The sequence below is a fragment of the Topomyia yanbarensis genome, chromosome 2 (genome assembly GCF_030247195.1).
Source record: "Topomyia yanbarensis strain Yona2022 chromosome 2, ASM3024719v1, whole genome shotgun sequence".
Classification (NCBI taxonomy): Eukaryota; Metazoa; Arthropoda; class Insecta; order Diptera; family Culicidae; genus Topomyia; species Topomyia yanbarensis.
The window spans coordinates 306,025,054-306,044,920 of NC_080671.1; the positions used below are offsets into that span (position 1 = coordinate 306,025,054).

The 19,867-nt window shown below is 35.9% G+C and overlaps 1 protein-coding gene across 2 annotated transcripts; it reads left to right on the forward strand.

The window, feature by feature from the left end:
* Positions 1 to 1,354: 1,354 nt before the first annotated feature.
* On the forward strand, positions 1,355 to 18,200 carry LOC131683497 (zinc finger protein 678-like). Of its 2 annotated transcripts, none has more exons than XM_058965526.1 (6): positions 1,355 to 1,575; positions 1,657 to 1,801; positions 1,864 to 2,632; positions 2,694 to 3,113; positions 17,342 to 17,539; positions 17,602 to 18,200. In XM_058965526.1, exons 1-6 carry the CDS (start codon positions 1,450 to 1,452, stop codon positions 18,155 to 18,157), a joined length of 2,214 nt encoding a protein of 737 aa, XP_058821509.1. In that variant the 5' UTR covers positions 1,355 to 1,449; the 3' UTR covers positions 18,158 to 18,200. The 2 variants fall into 2 exon arrangements, with proteins under 2 accessions (XP_058821509.1, XP_058821510.1); XM_058965527.1 differs by having other exon boundaries at positions 1,356 to 1,575; positions 1,885 to 2,632.
* The last annotated feature ends 1,667 nt before the right edge of the window (positions 18,201 to 19,867 follow it).

Sequence of the window (19,867 nt, forward strand, 5' to 3'; positions counted from 1 at the left end):
CTCCATCATCTTTTGATGCGAGCGTTTTTAATATCTGTGTCCTGAGCCGAGTGGACGTTGTCCAACGCTAAGGAATTACCTCACCTCGTCTCCGGAGGTGAGCGTTTTTTTTATCCTGACCCGAATAGGTAGATCATAGTCACCTGTCGCTTAGGATTGCCTTAGTTCCTCGACATTGGAGGCAACTGACCGCTTTTTCAATTTATTTAATTTACTTTTTCTTTACCTGTTTTTCCTGTATTTTGTATTAGTTTTTCCTCGTCGCCAATGTGGTAAGTATAATGAGAGAAAATTAATAAGTAGTTTCAACACGACCGTTTATTCTGAATCCCTTTTTTCATTTTTTTATTTTTCAAAGCGGGTTGCTGAGATTTTTAATGTGGTAACTGATCAGCCGCCGGGCTGCCAGTTCATTGGTCTGGAGGTGCCAGTAGTTAATCATCACAATTATTATTAAGCTTATTCTGCATTACGACGGATCACTTTTCGAACGAATGTGATTTGCATTCTCAATATAACGCCACGAGTCGGATTCGGTCGAACCGCATTCGTTTGAAAAATCAAACCGTCTTAATACACAACAAGGTTGTTTAACTTTATACTTTACAATTTAACAGTTCATGCCGTCTTTTGATAATGCTACCAGTGCTTTTTACAAATACAAACTTATTAGTGAGCGTTTCCGTATTAGTTTTTTAAATTAACAAAACTACTACAAATAGTTGTAATATGTTATGCAATTGCTTGAAAAAGCAACAAATACGATGAATACCAGACAATCATAATATAAACACGACAACGATTCGATTTGTTTTTTTCACCGTCGTCATCTCTTTTTTTTTCTTCACTTTGCTGTCACCTGGAACGACTAACAGAATGCGGTGACACACCAAAATAGCGCGACAGAGAGTCACGTGAGTGACTCGTCTCACCTTAGGTGACTTCGGTGATCGCGCGAGTGAGAAAAAGTGTCACCTCACCTAAAATGACTGTTCGGAATAACCCCCGGGTTTATAGCAGCCTGTAGGAAGTACATAAGACAATAAAGTTAGCATGGGAGGTTTTAAATATTAGTTTTATGAAACGCTATAAAACTTCAATATAATCAAAATTGTTACTTGGAAATGGTCCAACTAGCGGACGTCCAACTAAAAAGCGTTCCAGTTAAGAAGTGTCCAACCAGCGAATCACGACTGTACTCATTTGAAATATCACTGAACCAAGAAATCTCGTAAAAATTATTAGAAAAATCACATAGATCAACTCTTATAACACACTCTGATCTGATGGACATGGCATTAAATTAAATCGTTGATTAAATTAAACAAATTTCAAATTTGGCAGCACTGTACTTGGCTTGTGTTTTGCTATTGCTGTCAAATGATACTTTTGTAGCGTTGTGGCATTTTCTTTCCTTCTGTACGCAAAATGGGAAAAAATTGAAGTAAAATGGTGAAAACTGAGAGTTGTGCATTATGTTTCACCAGTAAATCGAAATGGTTTCTGGATATTTACAGCGAGGGAAATCAGTCAATGAATATTTCAACCATCATTTCAAAACATCTTTGGTTCGACGTGAGTAGGATAATAATCATTTTGTTGTCTCAATGTTATCAAAAATTTTACCCGTATCAATCAATTTTATTCATATTCTAGTTGAAACCTTGCGACCAGTGTTATGTCTGTGCTGATTGCTGGAAAAATATTTATGATTTTCATTTGTTTTACTGCAAATTGGAGAAACTACACCTAGAAACAAACGATCTCGATTCTCGAACTGTGCAGGTGAATGTACAACCAGGTAAACTGTTTATTCCAGTGAAAAATTTTTTGCTTGAAAAACTGATATATACATATATGAAGGTAACACATTTATCTTGGTAGATTTTGAGTTTCATCCTATCGACGAAGTGAAAATCGAGCCGCCTGATGAAGATGATGCTCGCGGAAACATTGACGAACCGGTCGAGTCCATCAATCCACCGAGTAAATCCGATGAACCCTCTACGTCGGAAGCAACCCGACCAAAAAGAAGTATTTCTACACCCGTTACATATAAAGCTGAGAATACAACTTCTGACCAAGATGAATATGATGCAGATTTAGCAGATGATGGTTTTGACTTTGACGATGACAACGATGCAGACTACATGGAGGATGTAAAGGATGTCAAAGCCAAAATAGTGGAAATTCCCAAAACGGCGAAACGTAGGGGTCGGCCACCGAAGAATACATCGATTAAGAAAGAAATTGATTTGGACGCTTCAAACGATAATTTGGGAGAGTGTTCCAAGGAGAGCCTAGGGCGTCAGAAAGCAAGAAAGAAAAAGAAAGCTAGAAAGGAAAGTAGTCGAGATAATTATGATTCTGACGCAGCCTCCAATGAAGTCGATCGAAGAACGAGTGGCAGACGAGCAAGAGATGAACGTTTGTTTGCACTTATCACAGAGTTTGTGTGCTATCTCTGTCCGGAACGTATTGAATTCGATCGTTTCCATCATGCCAATTTGCATTACCGAGAATTTCATAATGAGCCGGCGTATTTGAAGTGTTCAAAGTGCGATCGGAAATGTTTTACTCCGGGCGGTTTTATCAATCATATGGAAACCCATGATGACCCAGAAAAAAACAAGTATGTTTTGACTGTCATCTATTACTATTCTATGTAACTATAATCTTTAATTTTATTACAGATGTAAAATTTGTGGTAAAGTAACCGATCAAAAGATTACTCTTAAAAAACATATGCGAGCACATCGTCTTGAGATGGAAGAGGAATTGCCATTCCCATGCAGACAATGTCCGCGTCGGTTTGAGTTAGAAAGAGCACGCGACAAGCACGAACGTTTACATGGCAGAAAAATTGTGATAAAGCGAGACAAGGGTCGAGACGATGAACTTATCGAATTTTATAAGAAGATTTCGTGCGACATCTGCGATGAGGAGAAGAACGACGGTGTTGCGTATGAAAATTTTTGGGATTTAAAAATACACATGATCGGTGAACATAACAAGACGCCGTATCTCAAGTGTCCGATATGCTTCAAGAAGAATGTCTGTCGTCAGCAGTTACTGGTTCACGTAGATGTGCATGAAAATCCCGAGCGGTACAGGTAAGTTTCATGGCGATAGGTACCGATGGGCATGCCCCAATCGAGTTTACTATGTTAAACAAATTATTTTTTCCTTGTTGGAAGTGAAACTTATGGGCCTGAGATATTAACCTCTTCATCGATTTTGAGGATGAATAATATCGGCTAAACTTTATGCCTTTTTGATTTCGTTTATAGAGGTTTTAACCTAAGCGTTCAATTATAGAGGTTTTTGATCATTTCGGTCACATTGTTGGGTTAGATACATGTCTAGATCTGCATTCGATTCTAAACCATGCAGCTAAAGATCTGCGAAGTTCGAACCCAGATGAGCTGCGCACAAGGCAATTGATTTGTCAACTATGCTATTCTCGTCTCCATTGAAGGCCTACCTCAAAGGAACGAAGAGCATGTTCGACGATAAAAGCAAAGTGGCAAATTTACAAAATACGAAACTAATTCATAATAATCTAAATAAGGTGATATACATGCGAGTATATCAAGATTACTGGTGACAAACCCTCTGAAATCTTCAAAAAGCCTGAAAGCACCAATTTGTACATATGAAAAATTGTTTTGAGTAATTTTGTTTTCTTTGTTCTATCTTTTGGGAAGTGATGCAGCATTTGCGCCATACTAACCCTGCCAGTCATAGAACCGAAACTCGCGTTACATATGGGTCATTCCACGTCAGATTTACAACCACTATTTTAATTCCTTCCAAATTTTTTTCTTGCATTCTTTAGTTAAAAATAATTGACACGTATTTTTTGTTTAGGCTGAATATGGTATTTTTTCAAGTTATGAGTTTTTGATAACTCGTAAACTAATCGAGGTATGGTTTTTTTATATAATGAAAGTTGTGTTTTCGTATCAGCCCCAAAATTGGAGGTTTTTTTTATTCAACCTATGTATTTCGCAATTGTAAGCAACTATTTTTCTTTTTCAACTTGGACCAACGTTTTTTTCTTTTTCCGTGGGCTTGGCGGTGGACTCCAGACTACAATTTTTTATGCATAGAGATTTGTAGCTTGGAGACCTTGGATTCTGGTTGTCCCTAGAATCTATTAGCAACACGGAGCGTGCCTCAGGTGACGGATAGAAGCGAAGGAATAGCCTGACGACTGAATTAATATTGCTCTCAATTCAAGTAACCCAGACCGATGCAGTATCCTATGGTTGTTGGTTCATTACATATGATCTAAATTAAATACTCAATTTGCATATTGTATTAAAACTTAAGTGATCTAGCTAAAGTAGTGGAAGCATATAAATTTAATTCAAATCTTGTGAAAACATCATTCAATTGCACAATGTATTAAATTTATGTAAACTGGCCTGGGACCATATCAATTTAAATATTCAAAATCTACTTAGTAATCTTGAAGAATCATCACCCACATGAACTTTCAAATAAAGTGGCTATGTTCCCAAATATAAGCGATTATGAATGCGTCCCTCCCCTAAACTGATTAATATTGCAAACAGCTTCAGGAATCAGCATAAAGAAACTTAGTACATCAAATTATCATCCATCTATACTAGTTTATAAAGCCGTAAATCTTCCATAGTGACCTATAACAGAAAGTTGGTTTAAGATGCAGGTTGCAATACGCCTCGGTAGTCCCCTTTTGCTCAACGAGGGGTATGGGCGCATTGTGCCAGTTTGGTCGAGGCACATTTCGATTGTGAGTCAGTGAATGCCTGACGCACAGAGGTACCTGAGCCGATGGTAGTCACTGCCAATGACTCCAGCGAATTTTTAACAGTGTAGCGACGGCCTTTGACTTCAACCGGACGCGGAATGCGACAAAGCGAAAATATTGGCGATTTTAAAATGTAATTAGTTTAAGCGACCCCCATTGGGGCCAAGAAGCCTGTTGGTGAAGGTAATAAACATAAATAGAAATAGAAAATAGAATGATCAATCGAAGACTATTAAATGGAAACATGCACGATAAAAAAAATTGAAGAAAGACTACTGCACAGTGGCTCAAAACAGCGTTTTGAGGTACTTAATTCATTAGAGTCAAAACTGTCCATATTAGCGATTTCACATATTCTACAAAGTTTATGTGCGTAAAAAGCGCCATCTTTTTGTAATATTATTTTTTTTTAAAATTGATCATAGTACGCTACAGAAAATTTAACTTTTGAACCGAAAGAGATAGCGCTTGGCTGTCTTCGACAAAGTTGTAGAGAAGAGTATTTTTATAAATTTTGCAGAAGGCATGTTGTCTCTGTCACTCATAGTAATTGAGTTATGAGAAGTTCTCTATGGTGAACTCCTTCATTTCCTATTTTTACTTATAACATTTTTATTTCTGATTTTTCGCATTAATAATGTTCTAAGGTATTTTTTATTATCATAAAAAACACAACTTTTCCGAAGAGACCAGATAGCTGTGAATACTGTGTAAAGACTTATAGTTGATTTCGATTTAATTTTGGTCTGTTTTTGAACCCGTGTAACTTCACTATCGGCAAAAATTGTAATTATTCTATCAATTATTCTGATAAAAATAGATTTCACCTACAAAACGAAGGTAAAATTGTTTGTCCATAAGCACCCGTTCAAAAGTTATACACTTTTGAAAACTTTATGTCTGGCCCTCCTGAAGTCGCGTGAATGGCTCACTGAACGAGTATGCGCTGGTGTTCAAAGACGCTTTCGCTTGATTTCCTGAGTGACGCGCACTTTGTGTACTAGCGCGTCTGCCGGAAGGTTAACACTGATATTGAATGATTTTCCAATGGGTAATATACAATTTCATCTTGGTCCGGTTTATACTGTATGAATTTTAGTTTCAGGATATGGATAAAGAAGTAAAAGATACACATTTTCCATATAATTGCTGCATTAACCGGCTGGATATTTTCAAATATTTCAGACTGTGGTGAAGGCATCATCTTTTTTGGCCTGAAGCTAATATTCATACGATAATCTGGACCGAGATGAAATTATATGTCATCCGTTGGAAAATCATTCAATATCAGTGTTAACTTTCCGGCAGACGCGCTAGTAAATAGAGTGCGCGTCACTCAGGAAATCAAGCGAAAGCGTCTTTGAACACCAGCGCCTACTCGTTCAGTGAGCCATTCACGCGACTTCAGAAGGGCCAGTTTTCAAAAGTGTATAACTTTTGAGCGGGTGCTTATGGACAAACAATTTTACCTTCGTTTTGTAGGTGAAATCTATTCCTATCAGAATAATTGATAGTATAATTACAATTTTTGCCGATAGTGAAGTTACAGTGGCGATTCCTGGAAAAAACCTGGAAAATCAGGGAATTTCAGGGAATTCTATTTGATCTGGAAAAACCTGGAATTTTCAGGGAATTTGTATTCAAATCAGGGAGAAATTTCGACCTGGTGTTAATATTTTTTTATAAATGCGACTGGAAAATATTGGCTCAATATTCGGTTGAACGCACTTACTCCCCTCAACACATTTTATACTAGGGAGAATAACAATATTCGATACATCTCATAAACTTCTCACAACAATGGTTATATGGGTCATCCCCCGTCAGATTTACAACCAAAATTTGAATTCCGTCCAAATTTTTTTCTTGCATTCTTTAGCTAAAAATAATTAACACGTATTTTTTGTTTTGGCTGAATATGATACTTTTTTCATGTTATTAGATTTGTAACTTTTGAAGTTTATAAAATCGAACATTTTTCAATCACTTATAACTCGAAAAGTATTTGATGCATGGAAAAAAATATTTACAAAAGTTGTTTTTGCATGAGCTTACCGAAAAAAAACATAAAAAATATTTTTTGTTATGTAACTTATGAAATCTGCAATTATTATAAACAAATTGATTTTTTTTAAAGTTTGGCCAATTTTAAATATTAAGAATCATGTTTAGTCTTTCTTTGTGAAAAAATATGGAGTGGATATCAAAATACTATGCGAGATATTACAGTTATAAATTGAAAACAAGCCAATTTTACACTAAACGACCAGTACAGACCTGTTCTAATTGTATTATCTCGTGAAGTACTTGGAGATCCATTCCGAAACTTTTACCTAATCTTCGCAATATAATTAAAAATGATTTCAAAAAATAATAAAATGTGTTTGGTTCAAATATTTGCTTCTAATATTTGCAGAATACATAAGTTACATAGCAAAAACAAATATGTATTGCAAAAACAATTTCGGTGAGCTCATGCGAAAAGGCAACTTTTATTATTTAATATTTTTTCTACAAATTGAATAGTTTCTGAGTAGAAGATTCTTTGATTCCAGCGGATACTGAGTAGGTGTAATTGCCTACGGGTCCGCTACCCCCTTTTGGTCTTTCATACAGTGGTATGCTGAATACAGAATTGTTACGAAATTTGAGCGTACTGTTAAGTGGAGCCGCATGCAGAGCAAGACTCGAGCTAGGATGGTGGCTACCAACATACATAAAAATTGAATAGTTTCTGAGTTATCAGTGATTGAAAAATGTTCATTTCAATAAAATTCAATATTTTACAAACTCATAAATTGAAAAAAGGAATCATATTCATCAAAAACAAAACGAAGTGTGAACAATTTTCAACTAAAGATTGCAAAAAAATGTTGGTTGTAAATCTGACGTGGAATTACTCATATATAATATTTAATATGGATGCCAAATTGATTTATCGACGGCCTTGTTGTGATTCTTCTGACTCTGTAAGGTAAATACATATAAGTACGCTTGGTGTGCACAGGCCGTTTACTTTGACACGGCTCAATGCATTAGCTTGGCCGAACCGTGGGTATTTTTTATGTTGTAGACGAAAAAGATGGGTCAATAATGTTAGAGATACAGAGTGGTAGAATATTTGTGCCTATTAAATCGAACATATTGTTGATAATGTAGTTGCATTTCCAAAATAATAAAGCAATAAATTCTTTAAAACCACAAGGGGCAGCCCTATGGGGTTGCACAAACTGTAGACGTAGGACTATGCTACTTAATGTAAAATATTTATTTTCTTAGTACATTTAGAGTAATAATAAATCAAATCTATTTCTTACGAATAGCTTAAGCACAATCAATCAACATCGAATGTTACATATTGAACCAAACCTTAGTTATCAAGTTATTTCATTTCTAGTAGGCGATCGAATACAACTAAACTTATTTGAGAAGATCTGAAGAAAGTAGACAGAAAACCGTGACCAAACTAATACCTGAAACTAAATCTTTATAGCACAAGATCAGCTTTTAAAAATTGTAAAAACTTTTCGATTGTGTGTGGTAAAAAACCTGGACCGGTGAAGAAAAATCAAATTTTAGACAATATAATCACATTTCATGTATAGACCAAGCTTTCTAGATTTATTTTGTCATCATTTTAACTTTCCTAAAGTACGTATACAAATGTAGCGAATGCAGTGGTCTTAATCATATATCTGTGCTTTCCATCGATCCGCGTAAATTTGTTGCTAAGAATGTTTTCGTCTTTGCGCAATGAAAGCACAGATTGCTATCATGCAGGTTACGCATGCATCCGTTAACGAACAGGGATGCCACATTGAAATCTGTGTTTCGGTCAAAAATATCATTTTACCATCTGGGATAACTGAAACAGGAAAAATCTGTGATAAATTTCCGAAAAATCTGTGAAAAATCACAATATTTCCAAAAATTATCAAATTTTTATCAAAATGTCAAAAATCTACCATTTGTAAAGATGAATCCGTGATAAAAAATTGTGAAAAAAATCTCTGACATTGCAGAAAAATCTGTAAATATAGTAACCCTGCCAACAAATTAGATATACCTACATTCGCCACAAACATTGAACCCAAGCGAACAAAGCAAAATGAGTCAACGCTGATGATGATGGGTAGAGCGAAATAGACAACTAGTATCACGACACTATGTTAACCGTGTTTGCAAATGGAGCTCGAATGTACAAGCGATTTTGTGTAGGAATAACTGTGTTCGAGATTGTACATAAAAGTTTGCTGGAAACGAGCACAACACAAAAGAAAGCATAGCACTGGATAGCGTACCTACAGCTACACTATCTGTGAAAACACACAGCGCAGTGATCTGCTCCGCTTGCCGTTCAACAGGCAACTGAGCTTGTCCGGCCAAATCCGTTCTTTAAATAGTCGATGATAACGTCATTCATAGAAGCGTAGCGCGCTAGGTACACAAATCTGTCGTACCGGGCTTGGGAAGCGTTATCTTCTGTGTGTAATTGCGCGATATCTTGACAAGGTTGTATATTATTTAAATTTTTAATGCCATGATATAAAAAATCTTCGGGTTTATCTATTGGAATCTATTCTTAAAAGTATTTCGGGGCGATTCGTGCAAAAAATTTGAAAATTTATCGTGCGATGGCTGAATTATTTGCGTTTAAAATTGGACCACTTTTCGTTACGTACCATTTTTGTAGAATTTGCAAAGTGCATCCCCATATCGAAAACAAAGGCGTAGTCCTACGTCAAAAAATTGCCGATTCTTGAAATAAATCTTCATGACCGTATAACAGTATATCGCATTGTAGCTGATCTCTTGTTTTGCGGCAGCTTATTTTTGGCTTATATGACCAATTTTGGGGTTTGTAATCAACTAATTCTCAACGGCGTAAACTTGTTTAATCAATTTCTTTCAGGTACTAGTCATCGAGTTAATTCTAAGCGCAACTCAATTCCACTCGTGTTCAGTGCTAGTCCATAGCGGCATTAGGTAACGCACACCTTTCATACTTCTTATTCGCGCACGTTGGCCGCCCCTATTTTTTGTCTGCAGCTGAAGTCATATGTCTGCTCCGCTCACTGACAGACAGAATTATTAAGAAACTAAATAAAGTTGTGACGACCGCTCCGGGGTCAAATTATCGGATAGTCCCATGACGATTGTTAACAATCTCTGTGGCAAACCCAAGAATTTTGACATCCATATTGCTAGGATTCTTTGAAATTTACAAATAGTATTTCAAAGCTGGGACACACATCCAGGACCGGGTGTCCGGAAACAAGATCTCATACGATTCCTTATAGCAGGTTTAAAAAAGTAGATGTCTTCCTGATTCCAAACCACCTACAAATATTTGAATAAGTTTAAAATTATAATAGTAATGACCATTACCCTGTCAGTCTGCGGTAGAAACAACCAAAACGTTCGCTCAGGTCTACATCTTCAATTTTATCTCACTAAAATTTATGCCTAGTGATGAACTATGATGTCACCAAGTTTCAGGTTCTAGTCAGGGAAAGCACATTGTAATTTTAATTGAAATCTGGAAAGGTATTCGCGTACTATGTCGTTGCCTTTTTTTATATTGTAACGACATATAATTAGCAAGGGACTTGGAAGGTGAAGTATTTTTCAAATATTAAGAGCCATAGTACTCAAGGGAGAGCAAGGATTTGAAAGTTTAGAAAAGCGTGGAGTAGGGTCAATGAACAAGCTTAGAGTTTCCCGGTTACTTAGCTTTTTGTCTTCTGCAGCGCAGTAGTCAGGATCTTTTGGCATTAAATGCGAATCACCTGAGTCTGCGGCATGTCCGGACAAGCGTAAAGTCAATTTAATGACCTATGCTGTCGGCTCCGACAAAAAAAGAAGAAGAATCCAAATCTAACCAGAACATAAAAAGCGGATTATTACTGCACATAAGTGCTTAAAACCGTTTCTGTAAACAATCTTCTTAGTACATATTCTGGGATACCTTCCTGTTGCTATGAAGTTTTTACTGGTTCACCCTCTGTTGCAGAAGACCCGCTTAACCAAATATTTCTTGATAAACTTAGGCTTCTCTATCGTTCAGAATTACTTCAATACTTCATTTCGTTACATACCATGAAGCATGGTTGAAGTCTTCTACGTCCAAGTTTTGTAATCCATTGCCACACAGGAAAAATTGGTAGAATATCCACGTTACAATTTTCGAAGAAGTGTTTAGCCCTCATATTCTGCCTATCACTATAATTCGGAATAATCAATACCTTCAATGACTTCGTTTCATAATGATGCTTCGAATTATACACAAACACATTTGACGTTTTTATTTTATTATTATTTTATTAGTGTACGAACAGAATGTTTGTCTCACTATCGAATCCTCCGGAAGTCGCGCATGACACTGAATGAGCAGCCGCAGTTGCCCAAAGAATTCGCTAGCTTTTCAGAGCAGCGTGCACTCAGTACACCAGTGCGACTGCCGGAAGGTTAACGGAAGATCCCAGACTCATCACCATTTCCACACAGACTAAAATACATAACACTATGAGGAAATTCATCCCCAAAATGTCAATCCGCTTATTTTTCCAGAACACTAGCTCCTCCTTTTATATACGGTCCCATACACTCATCATTTGCTTGTCGGTCATCCTTCGGGCCTGGTAACAATTTTTCAGATTTGGAAATATTTAAATTACATGGCAGTTAAAAGACCAAAAGTGGTTTAATTGAAATGGAAGATATAAAAAGTTTAAAACTAACTAAAAATGAAAAAAACTGTGTAAGCTCAAACGATAGACATTGAAAAATGTTAATTTAATTTGATTTGTTTGAGCACTCTGGAAAATTTATAAAAAGGTCTGGAAAAACCTGGAAAATCAGGGAATTTCATTTTCAGAACACGGGTTCAAAAACAGACCAAAATTAAATCAAAATCAGCTATAAGTCTTTACACAGTATTCATAGCTATCTGGTCACTTCGGAAAAGTTGTGTGTTTTATGATAATAAAAAATACCTTAGAACATTGTTAATGCGAAAAATCAGAAATAAAAAAAGTTATAAGTAAAAATAGGAAATGAAGGAGTTAACCATAGAGAACTTCTCATAACTCGATTACTATGAGTGACAGAGACAACATGTCTTCTGCAAAATTTATAAAAATACTCTCCTCTACAACTTTGTCGAAGACAGCCAAGCGCTATCTCTTTCTGTTCAAAAGTTAAATTTTCTGTAGCCTACTATGATCAATTTAAAAAAAAATAATATTACGAAAAGATGGCGCTTTATACACACACAAACATTGTAGAATATGTGAAATCGCTAATATGGACAGTTTTGACTCTAATGAATTAAGTACCTCAAAACGCTGCTTTGAGCCGCTGTGTACTGGTCTAATCGGTGACTGTTTGAAGTTACTAAATAGAACATACTAAAAGCATGAAATACTATCCAAGTTAGCGAAAACATCACAAAAGCTAACGAATCAAGTTTCCGTTTGATGGCCGTTGAAGCATGTTGAGTGGTGAATACATGTCTAACATATATAACTATCGTTTCATGTCACTCATACGTCCCTTTCTGTATTATTTTAGTATTTTTTCTTTTATCATGGGAGAAGCGGAAACACTGAGTAAAACTAAGAAATACTTATGAATATTAATAAACGTAAATAAATGTATTATAAGTACACGAATCCCGGAAACTTAAACGCACTGAAACAAACAGAAAAATGGAGCTAATCGAACGGAAAAAGGACTAACAAAAAAGAAAGAACGAAGGGAAATCCCCAACTGGCCCATGACAGGCTGAGAACGCCAACATAATCGGTGATTAAGGTAATATATATAATGACCTAATCTACTCGTACCTTACAGGGAAAGAAGAATGTGAAATTCTAAAAAGGAAATTGCATGAATTATAATGCACTCAAAGGAACAAGGAATAGTGATTAATAGGCATTAATACCAGCTTCTAGGCTAATTATGGAATTCGAAAGGTAAGAATGCATAACAACCAATGAACATAACAATGATGCCAAATGATATTTTCCATATTGAAAAAGGAAGGCGCCCATGCGCTAATTAAAATTTGGATTGAGGGGGGAACGCATTTTTGACCTAGGGCAGAAATACCGATCAGACCGGATCTACACCAAAACTACTATAAGGAAACTTGAACCAATGTTTTTTTTTCTTTTTTTTTTGTAAATATTAAAGATCATTTTGGAAGAGTGTGTAAAAATTTCGGAGTGGATATCGAAAAACTTAGTGAGATACTGCGATTAACGATAACAAGCCAATATCGGGACTTCAACTACAGAGTTGAAAATCGCGCGAAGAGCGCGCCGTTCTGCCAGCGTTCAGAAATACGCAAAGACTAGATAATTATTATAGTTGCAATCTGGGTACACAGTTTTTTTTTGATAATTGATGCAAAAATCATCTTTGAAATACTATTTATTGTTTGTACAGAACCCTCATACATATTAACACAATTTACAGGATTTAGGACAGGATGTACCTCGAGTATTTGTTAAAACATATTTGTCATGTTTATTTATGCAAATTGTAGGTATTTATTTCTATGGAGATGACTTCTGTTTGAGCGCCCGTTTTGGCTTTGATTTCATACAACTCAACTCATTACTTCGAAATCCCGACAGAAGAAATAAGTTTTCACTTTGAGTTGCAATTTTTGTTTGGCACAAAACTATGTGATTTTTAGCAGACCCTATACGAGACAAGAATATTGTAAATAAAATATTGACATTACTGCTTCAATATGTCAATCCCATTTGAATTCTACAGAATCAATATTTTCAAAATGTTCTTACACGATCATTATATTGATCAATAATTAGTTCATTGTCAATATTTCTGTTCGTGTAGGGTCCGCTTTTGAGTTCCCGTTATTGTTTTACATTTTTGAAATCGCTCATTCAAAAGGTAGCTGCTGTTTCATAATCGTTCTCACTTTTGTAAAAAAAACTGAAATATTATTGAAAGAAAATTAGTGAAAGAAGTATCCCGCTTAACCCACTCGTATAATTCTAAAGCGGACCTTAAGCGGACCCTACACGAGACCGAAATATTGTCAATAAAAATATTGAAAAGACAGCATCAATACGTCAATCCCATTTGAATTCTACAGAATCAATATTTTCAAAACGGCATTACACGATCAATATATTGGTCAATAATTGGTTTATTGACAATATTTCTGCTCGTGTAGGGTCCGCTTTAGATTGACGTATTGAAGCAGTTTTGTCAATATTTTTATTGACAATATTCTTGTCTCGTGTAGGTTCTGGTTTATAGTTCAATATTTTTGTCAATACTGTCAATATTTTTGTCAATAGCATTGACAAAACTGTTGTACACGAAATGTTAAGCGGCCCTTACGCGTTCAATATTTTTGTCAATACGCGTATTTACGATATTGCTTCAATACGACAACGTGAGCTAGGGCATACTTTATTAGGTAGTTGTTTAGTAACTAGTTTAGTCTTCGAGTACACGATCACTCGAAAAAGAATAGATCTTGTTTAGTTTTTGGTTCTTTTTAAACTCTGGGTAGCCGGCTACCGAGAGTATCCTATGTTTTCTAATCAAAAGTAATTTGAACTCCACACAGCCGACCGTGGGAGTATGGCCTAGAAAAGCTAATCTTATCTGCGTAATAGGAACACTATTTATTGCAACAGTATTTAGACCAAGAGGGTGAATGTTTTGACGTTTCTTTGAAAAATGAGTGGAGCCAACATAAGCTGGCTTCCTGGCTCGGATAGTTGCCAAAAATGACAGCGAACGCGCTTTAAGCAACGTTCACATCACTAGGAGCCAATGTTGTTAACTCGAAATGACACTTATCGAATACAAACAAACGTCATTTTAATGTGCTTAACTGGTACTGAGGTGATAAAAGCATTCGGATTTTGTGGAGGAACAACGATGAAAGAGAAAGCGTGATTTCTCATATATTGTTATTAATTACTTGTTTTGAATCCAACTTTTAAACAGTGTCGTACACTAATCTGACTAGTATCTATGAACACGGGTCAATACGTATTGAAAATTCGCCGCGTCTGTTTTTATGAACCTAATTTAAAGCTCCGTTATTGCTAACAAGCCCGTGCATCAGGTTAACAATCCTTTATATTTCCCTTCAGTGTTCGGTATTATCGCTCGTATACTTGTATTCCACAAACAATCCGATATGGAAAATAAGAAATACTTTCCTTGATTTATAACATCTCTCGCTATTTTTGCCTGTATAATGTGTTATCACTCGGTAGTTTTCAAGCCAATAAATATATCGTAGAGAAGAAGTAGCGAATTCTGTCCAAATACTGTTACAATAAATAGTGATCCGGCCCATTACGCGGATAAGATTAGCTTTTCTAGGCAATACTCCCACGGTCGGCCGTGTGGAGTTCAAATTGCTTTTGTTTAGGGAACATAGTATACTCTCGGTAGCCGGCTGCCCAGAGTTTAAAAATAACCAAAAACTAAACAAGGTCATCTCTTTTTCGAGTGATCGTGCACTCGAAGACTAACTAAACAACTACCTAATAAAACATGCTTTACAGGTCGCATCGTTTGCTTGGAGCGAATCCTAGACCTGATACCCTTCCAAACCACCAACTCCGCGACACCTATGGAAGAGTCTGATGAATCGTCGTCCTTCCGTTAAGTAGGTGGAGCATCAACACTTCCCGTCTACCTTATCCTTTATCCTTCCCCGTGAACGATGGAGATGGGGGCGGCCGGCAATGATGGCTATCATGCTGTTGAGGTTTTAATATGGGTCGGATTGGTATGAATTCCTACTTACCACTTCCTAAGCAACTCTTATTAGATAATCAGCAGTCAAACATGATGAAGTCAGTGTGCAATCCGCCAAAATCATCGTCACAACGCAACGCAACGCAACTTTTAAACAGTGTCGTACAGTTCATGTGAACAGACCTTGAACATTTGAAGCGTAGCTAGCGCTACTGGCACTTGGTGGCAGCTTCAGGCAACAAACAGTTTTCACGGGGCTGATTTAGACAGATTTCACTATTCCTTGTCTACGATATAATTATTAGGTTGAAAACTATGGAGTGATAACACGTTACACAGACAAAGCGTTATAATAGCGCGAGATGTTATGAATCAAGGAAAGTATTTCCTATTTTTCGTATCGGATTATTTGTTAACTACACGTTTACGAGCGACAATAACGACCATTGAAGAGTAATACAAAGGGTTATTAACCTGATACACGGGCTGGTTCGCATTAACGGAACTTGAAATTAGATTCATGAAAACAGACGCGGCGAATTTTTTTCAGTACGTATTAACCCGCAATAATCGATGCTAGTAAGATTTCCGATCAGCTAGTCTTTTTTACGGTAGTGTTTTTGATAAGATCGCAACCTCTCATTCTGCTACTATCGTCCCAGTCTTCGCCGGTCTAAGGACCAAACGTCATCAATAGACTTAGATTTGCGTGGAGAAATGAGATAGGAGACTTGTTAGCACTAAAGAGATTAGAAAAACAGAAACGGCATGCTCCGTCCGGAATCCGAGATCAGCAATAAGTTTCTACAGCTGAATTAAAACTCCAAGCGGAACATGTTGCTGTTCTAATCCCTTTAGTGAAAACTATGTTATCTCACCGCTTGACGACCTGGGTTTGGGTCGATTAAGTTAAGCCAGAGAAACTCAAAAATTCTCATTTTGCAAAAAAGTCAATAACTTTCGCAATTTTCATCCGATTTAAACTAACGAGGCATTATTTTCATTGGTTATCAGCAGACTTTAAGTTTCACTAAAAACATAATTCTTAAAGTTGCTTTATTTTGCCCAAAATTTTGACCAAGCGCCCAATTTCCCTTAAAAAATGAGGAAAAATTAAAAAAAATCAACAAACGCCTAAATAATGTCAGAACCATTAGTCGCATCAAAACAAAATGTTCGGACGACCGAAAGTACACCTTTCATTTAACATAGTTATATTTCATCTCGATGCACTATAACCGTTGATATATGTTACATGGGAGCGTTTCGACTTCGTCTCATCAGAAACCGACACTAACTTTTTGTCGGAATAGCCCTTGTGAGAAATTTTGGTGTTTACCCAATTTTGCTTCTTAGGGTGAAATATAGCATAGTACATATGTATATGGATTTTTCAAAACGTGCTTTTTTCTTTAAAAGTGAAATCCACTTTTTCACTCTAACTCAAAAACTGTTCTACTGTAATTTTTTGGACATCATTTTCGCATTCCGCTCACAATTTTAGGTAAAAGAGGTCACTTATTGAAGATAAGATTTTTATTTTGTTAACTAGTGTTTTTACCAATGAGGTTGAGTGATTTTGAGGAGCAACGAACTCTTGGGGTATATTACGAAACCCGATCTCAAGCATTTTGAATCATGAGGTTAAGTCTATTTTAATTTAATATTCTCGGCCTCAGGGTTTAAGGATAAAAAAATATCTGATTAAAAAAATGAAACTCGACCTAGTACGCACTCGAACACATACCATTACTTACTTATGCTTACTATTCGGAACAGGTGCGATATATGCGGAGAAGTATTCCAATTTCTTGAGAAACACAAGTTTAAAGCACACGGTCGTGAGACAGATCCCAGCGAGAAAAACTATAGCTGCGAGCATTGTGGTAAAATGTTCCGTTGCGTGATAAATCTTAAAAATCATATAGATCGCGTGCATGCTATCAAGGATGTAACTTGTGATATCTGCAATAAACCGTGAGGAACTTTTTGAAATTGTTTTCACATCATTTTGACAAACTTTTTGTTTATTTTTTTAGCTTCAGCAAAAAGGCAATCAGTGCTCACAAACGGTCAGCTCACACTGATGAGATGTTTATGTGTGAACAATGTCCAAAAATGTTCAAAACTCGTAGCGGTCTAGAATCGCATAAGAGCGAACACGATATAGAGCTACGAAAGCCGGTCAAGTGCGAGCTTTGCGGTAAAGAAATGCGTCGGGGTGCCAGCTTGACCAAACACATGAAGGTTATACACTCACAAGAAGCTCCGGTGAATTGCAATATGTGCGGAAAACAGTTCCGAACCAAGTTTCACATGGTTCGTCATCGTACTAATACTTGCTCTGCGACCATCAACTCTAGACCATTCAAGTGTGAGGTTTGTGGTAAAGGATTTTCTATGCGTCTTACAATGACGGAACACATGACGACTCATACAAGAACGAGTTTGTATCAGTGTGCATTCTGCTTCAAGACATTTGGGTATATCTCCAATCTATACAAGCATCGTAAAAAGGCTCACCCAGAAGAATGGCAAGAAGTTCAATCTAGGCCGGATCAAGGTATCGCAACAGTAATTGAAATAAGAAATTAATGTCAAATACACAGTAATAAACATCAAATTTATATATTAAGTATATTTTACGGTTTTATTTTCTATTTAAGCAAATTTCGAAAGTAATATGAGCCGCCATCGCGCTGGATAGAAGATTTGGCGATATTGAAAAATATCTGAAACACCGCGAAGTTTCTTTTTATGGAACATTTAAATCATGCGAATTTCTGAAGCTTTTCGAAGATTTGCGGTTTGATTTGAAAGTACAAGTGTACAAGGTCAATATCACCTTATTAAGCAGTAGAATAAGTGATTTTAAAGCAAGTAACGAAAACTTGTTGAAGAGGAATATATAGTGTAGTGGTCAAAACACATCATCATTATTTCCTTACCACAACTTCAAACAATTACATCGTATTTAACCCATAAATGCATGACTTATTTTTCCTTGGTACTCATTTTTCTGGATGGATACGATATATATCTCTTATTAAGGATTTATATCACGAAATTCGGTATGTTACCAAATGGCAACAGCATGCATTTAAGAGTTAAAGTTTGCATATTTTTAGAATACCCATATAACTCATGGCAAACTAAATATAGTTTAGCTCTTCAGTTTAAGAGACCAGTTATTTTGGAATGTATGCAGGACACATCTAACGAAAAAACTTCAAGGAAAAGTCCAATGGGTTATACGAACTGTTGAATTAGAATTGCAGCTTCTAAACAGAATATTTTGAATTTAATATTAATTAATTTGTTAGTATATTTGGATATATAATAATAATAATCGAATTACTGGACGTTTACGCTTTTGGTGAATACGGTGAGTTGAATGAAACGTACACTGATTTTATGTGATTTCATATACACTCAGGTTTTTTAGGCAGATTTTTAACACTCGGAATACCAAGGGGGTAAAAAGTTACGCGGACTACCAAGGGGGTCTAAAAAAATGGGAACGCTTACTTTAACCGGTCATATCTCAGCCGTTACATAATCGATTTCAAATCTGTCTTCACCAATAGAAAGATATGTCTTTTGTGAATACGTCAAATAAAAAAATAGAAGAATAGAGTTGTCTACCGTAAGTTACAGTAAAAAGAGTATAACAAAGTCAGTGAGAAAAAAAATGGGAACGCTTCTTTGACTTGCCATATCTTAGCTGTTTGCTCACCAATTTTAATTCTTTCTTCACCATTGGATAGGTAAATCTTTTATAAAAACAGTGAACAAAGAATGATGGAAAGCAAATTTGTATATCTAAAGTAATTGTAAAAAAGTAATTGAGAGTCAGTGCAGACGAAATGAGTTTTTCTGTTCAAACAATCGTATCACGACCATTTGTCAGCCAATTTCAATTTTCCTTACACCAATGCAATCCTTAGAGCTTCTAGACTTTTAATATATGCAATAAATAGTAGATTTTCAAAAATTACTATATTTTTTCGAGTTTTTAGGAGATAAGATTTTTACAATGTACGTGGCATACGGCATTGAAATTCTTTGCGACTTGTTAGTTTTACGGTTTGAAAATTACCTGTTTACTCAATAGTTCTACATATTATACATGGATATTATTATATCAAAATGTTTGCACAAACGTGGAGAAACACAATATTGTATGTAAGTTACTTAATAATAGAGTGTGTTAGGACGATTCAGTAAATACGAAGAAGTTCAGAATTTTAAAATATTCGTCATATAACTTCAAATTTGAAGCGATGACCTATACATTTTAATACA

Coding starts and splice junctions, on each gene's coding strand:
- LOC131683497 (XM_058965526.1), top strand. CDS start 1,450: ATGGTGAAAACTGAGAGTTGTGCATTATGTTTCACCAGTAAATCGAAA. Junction 3,114..17,341: donor GAAAATCCCGAGCGGTACAG/GTAAGTTTCATG, acceptor TATTCGGAACAG/GTGCGATATATGCGGAGAAG. Junction 17,540..17,601: donor TGTGATATCTGCAATAAACC/GTGAGGAACTTT, acceptor TTATTTTTTTAG/CTTCAGCAAAAAGGCAATCA.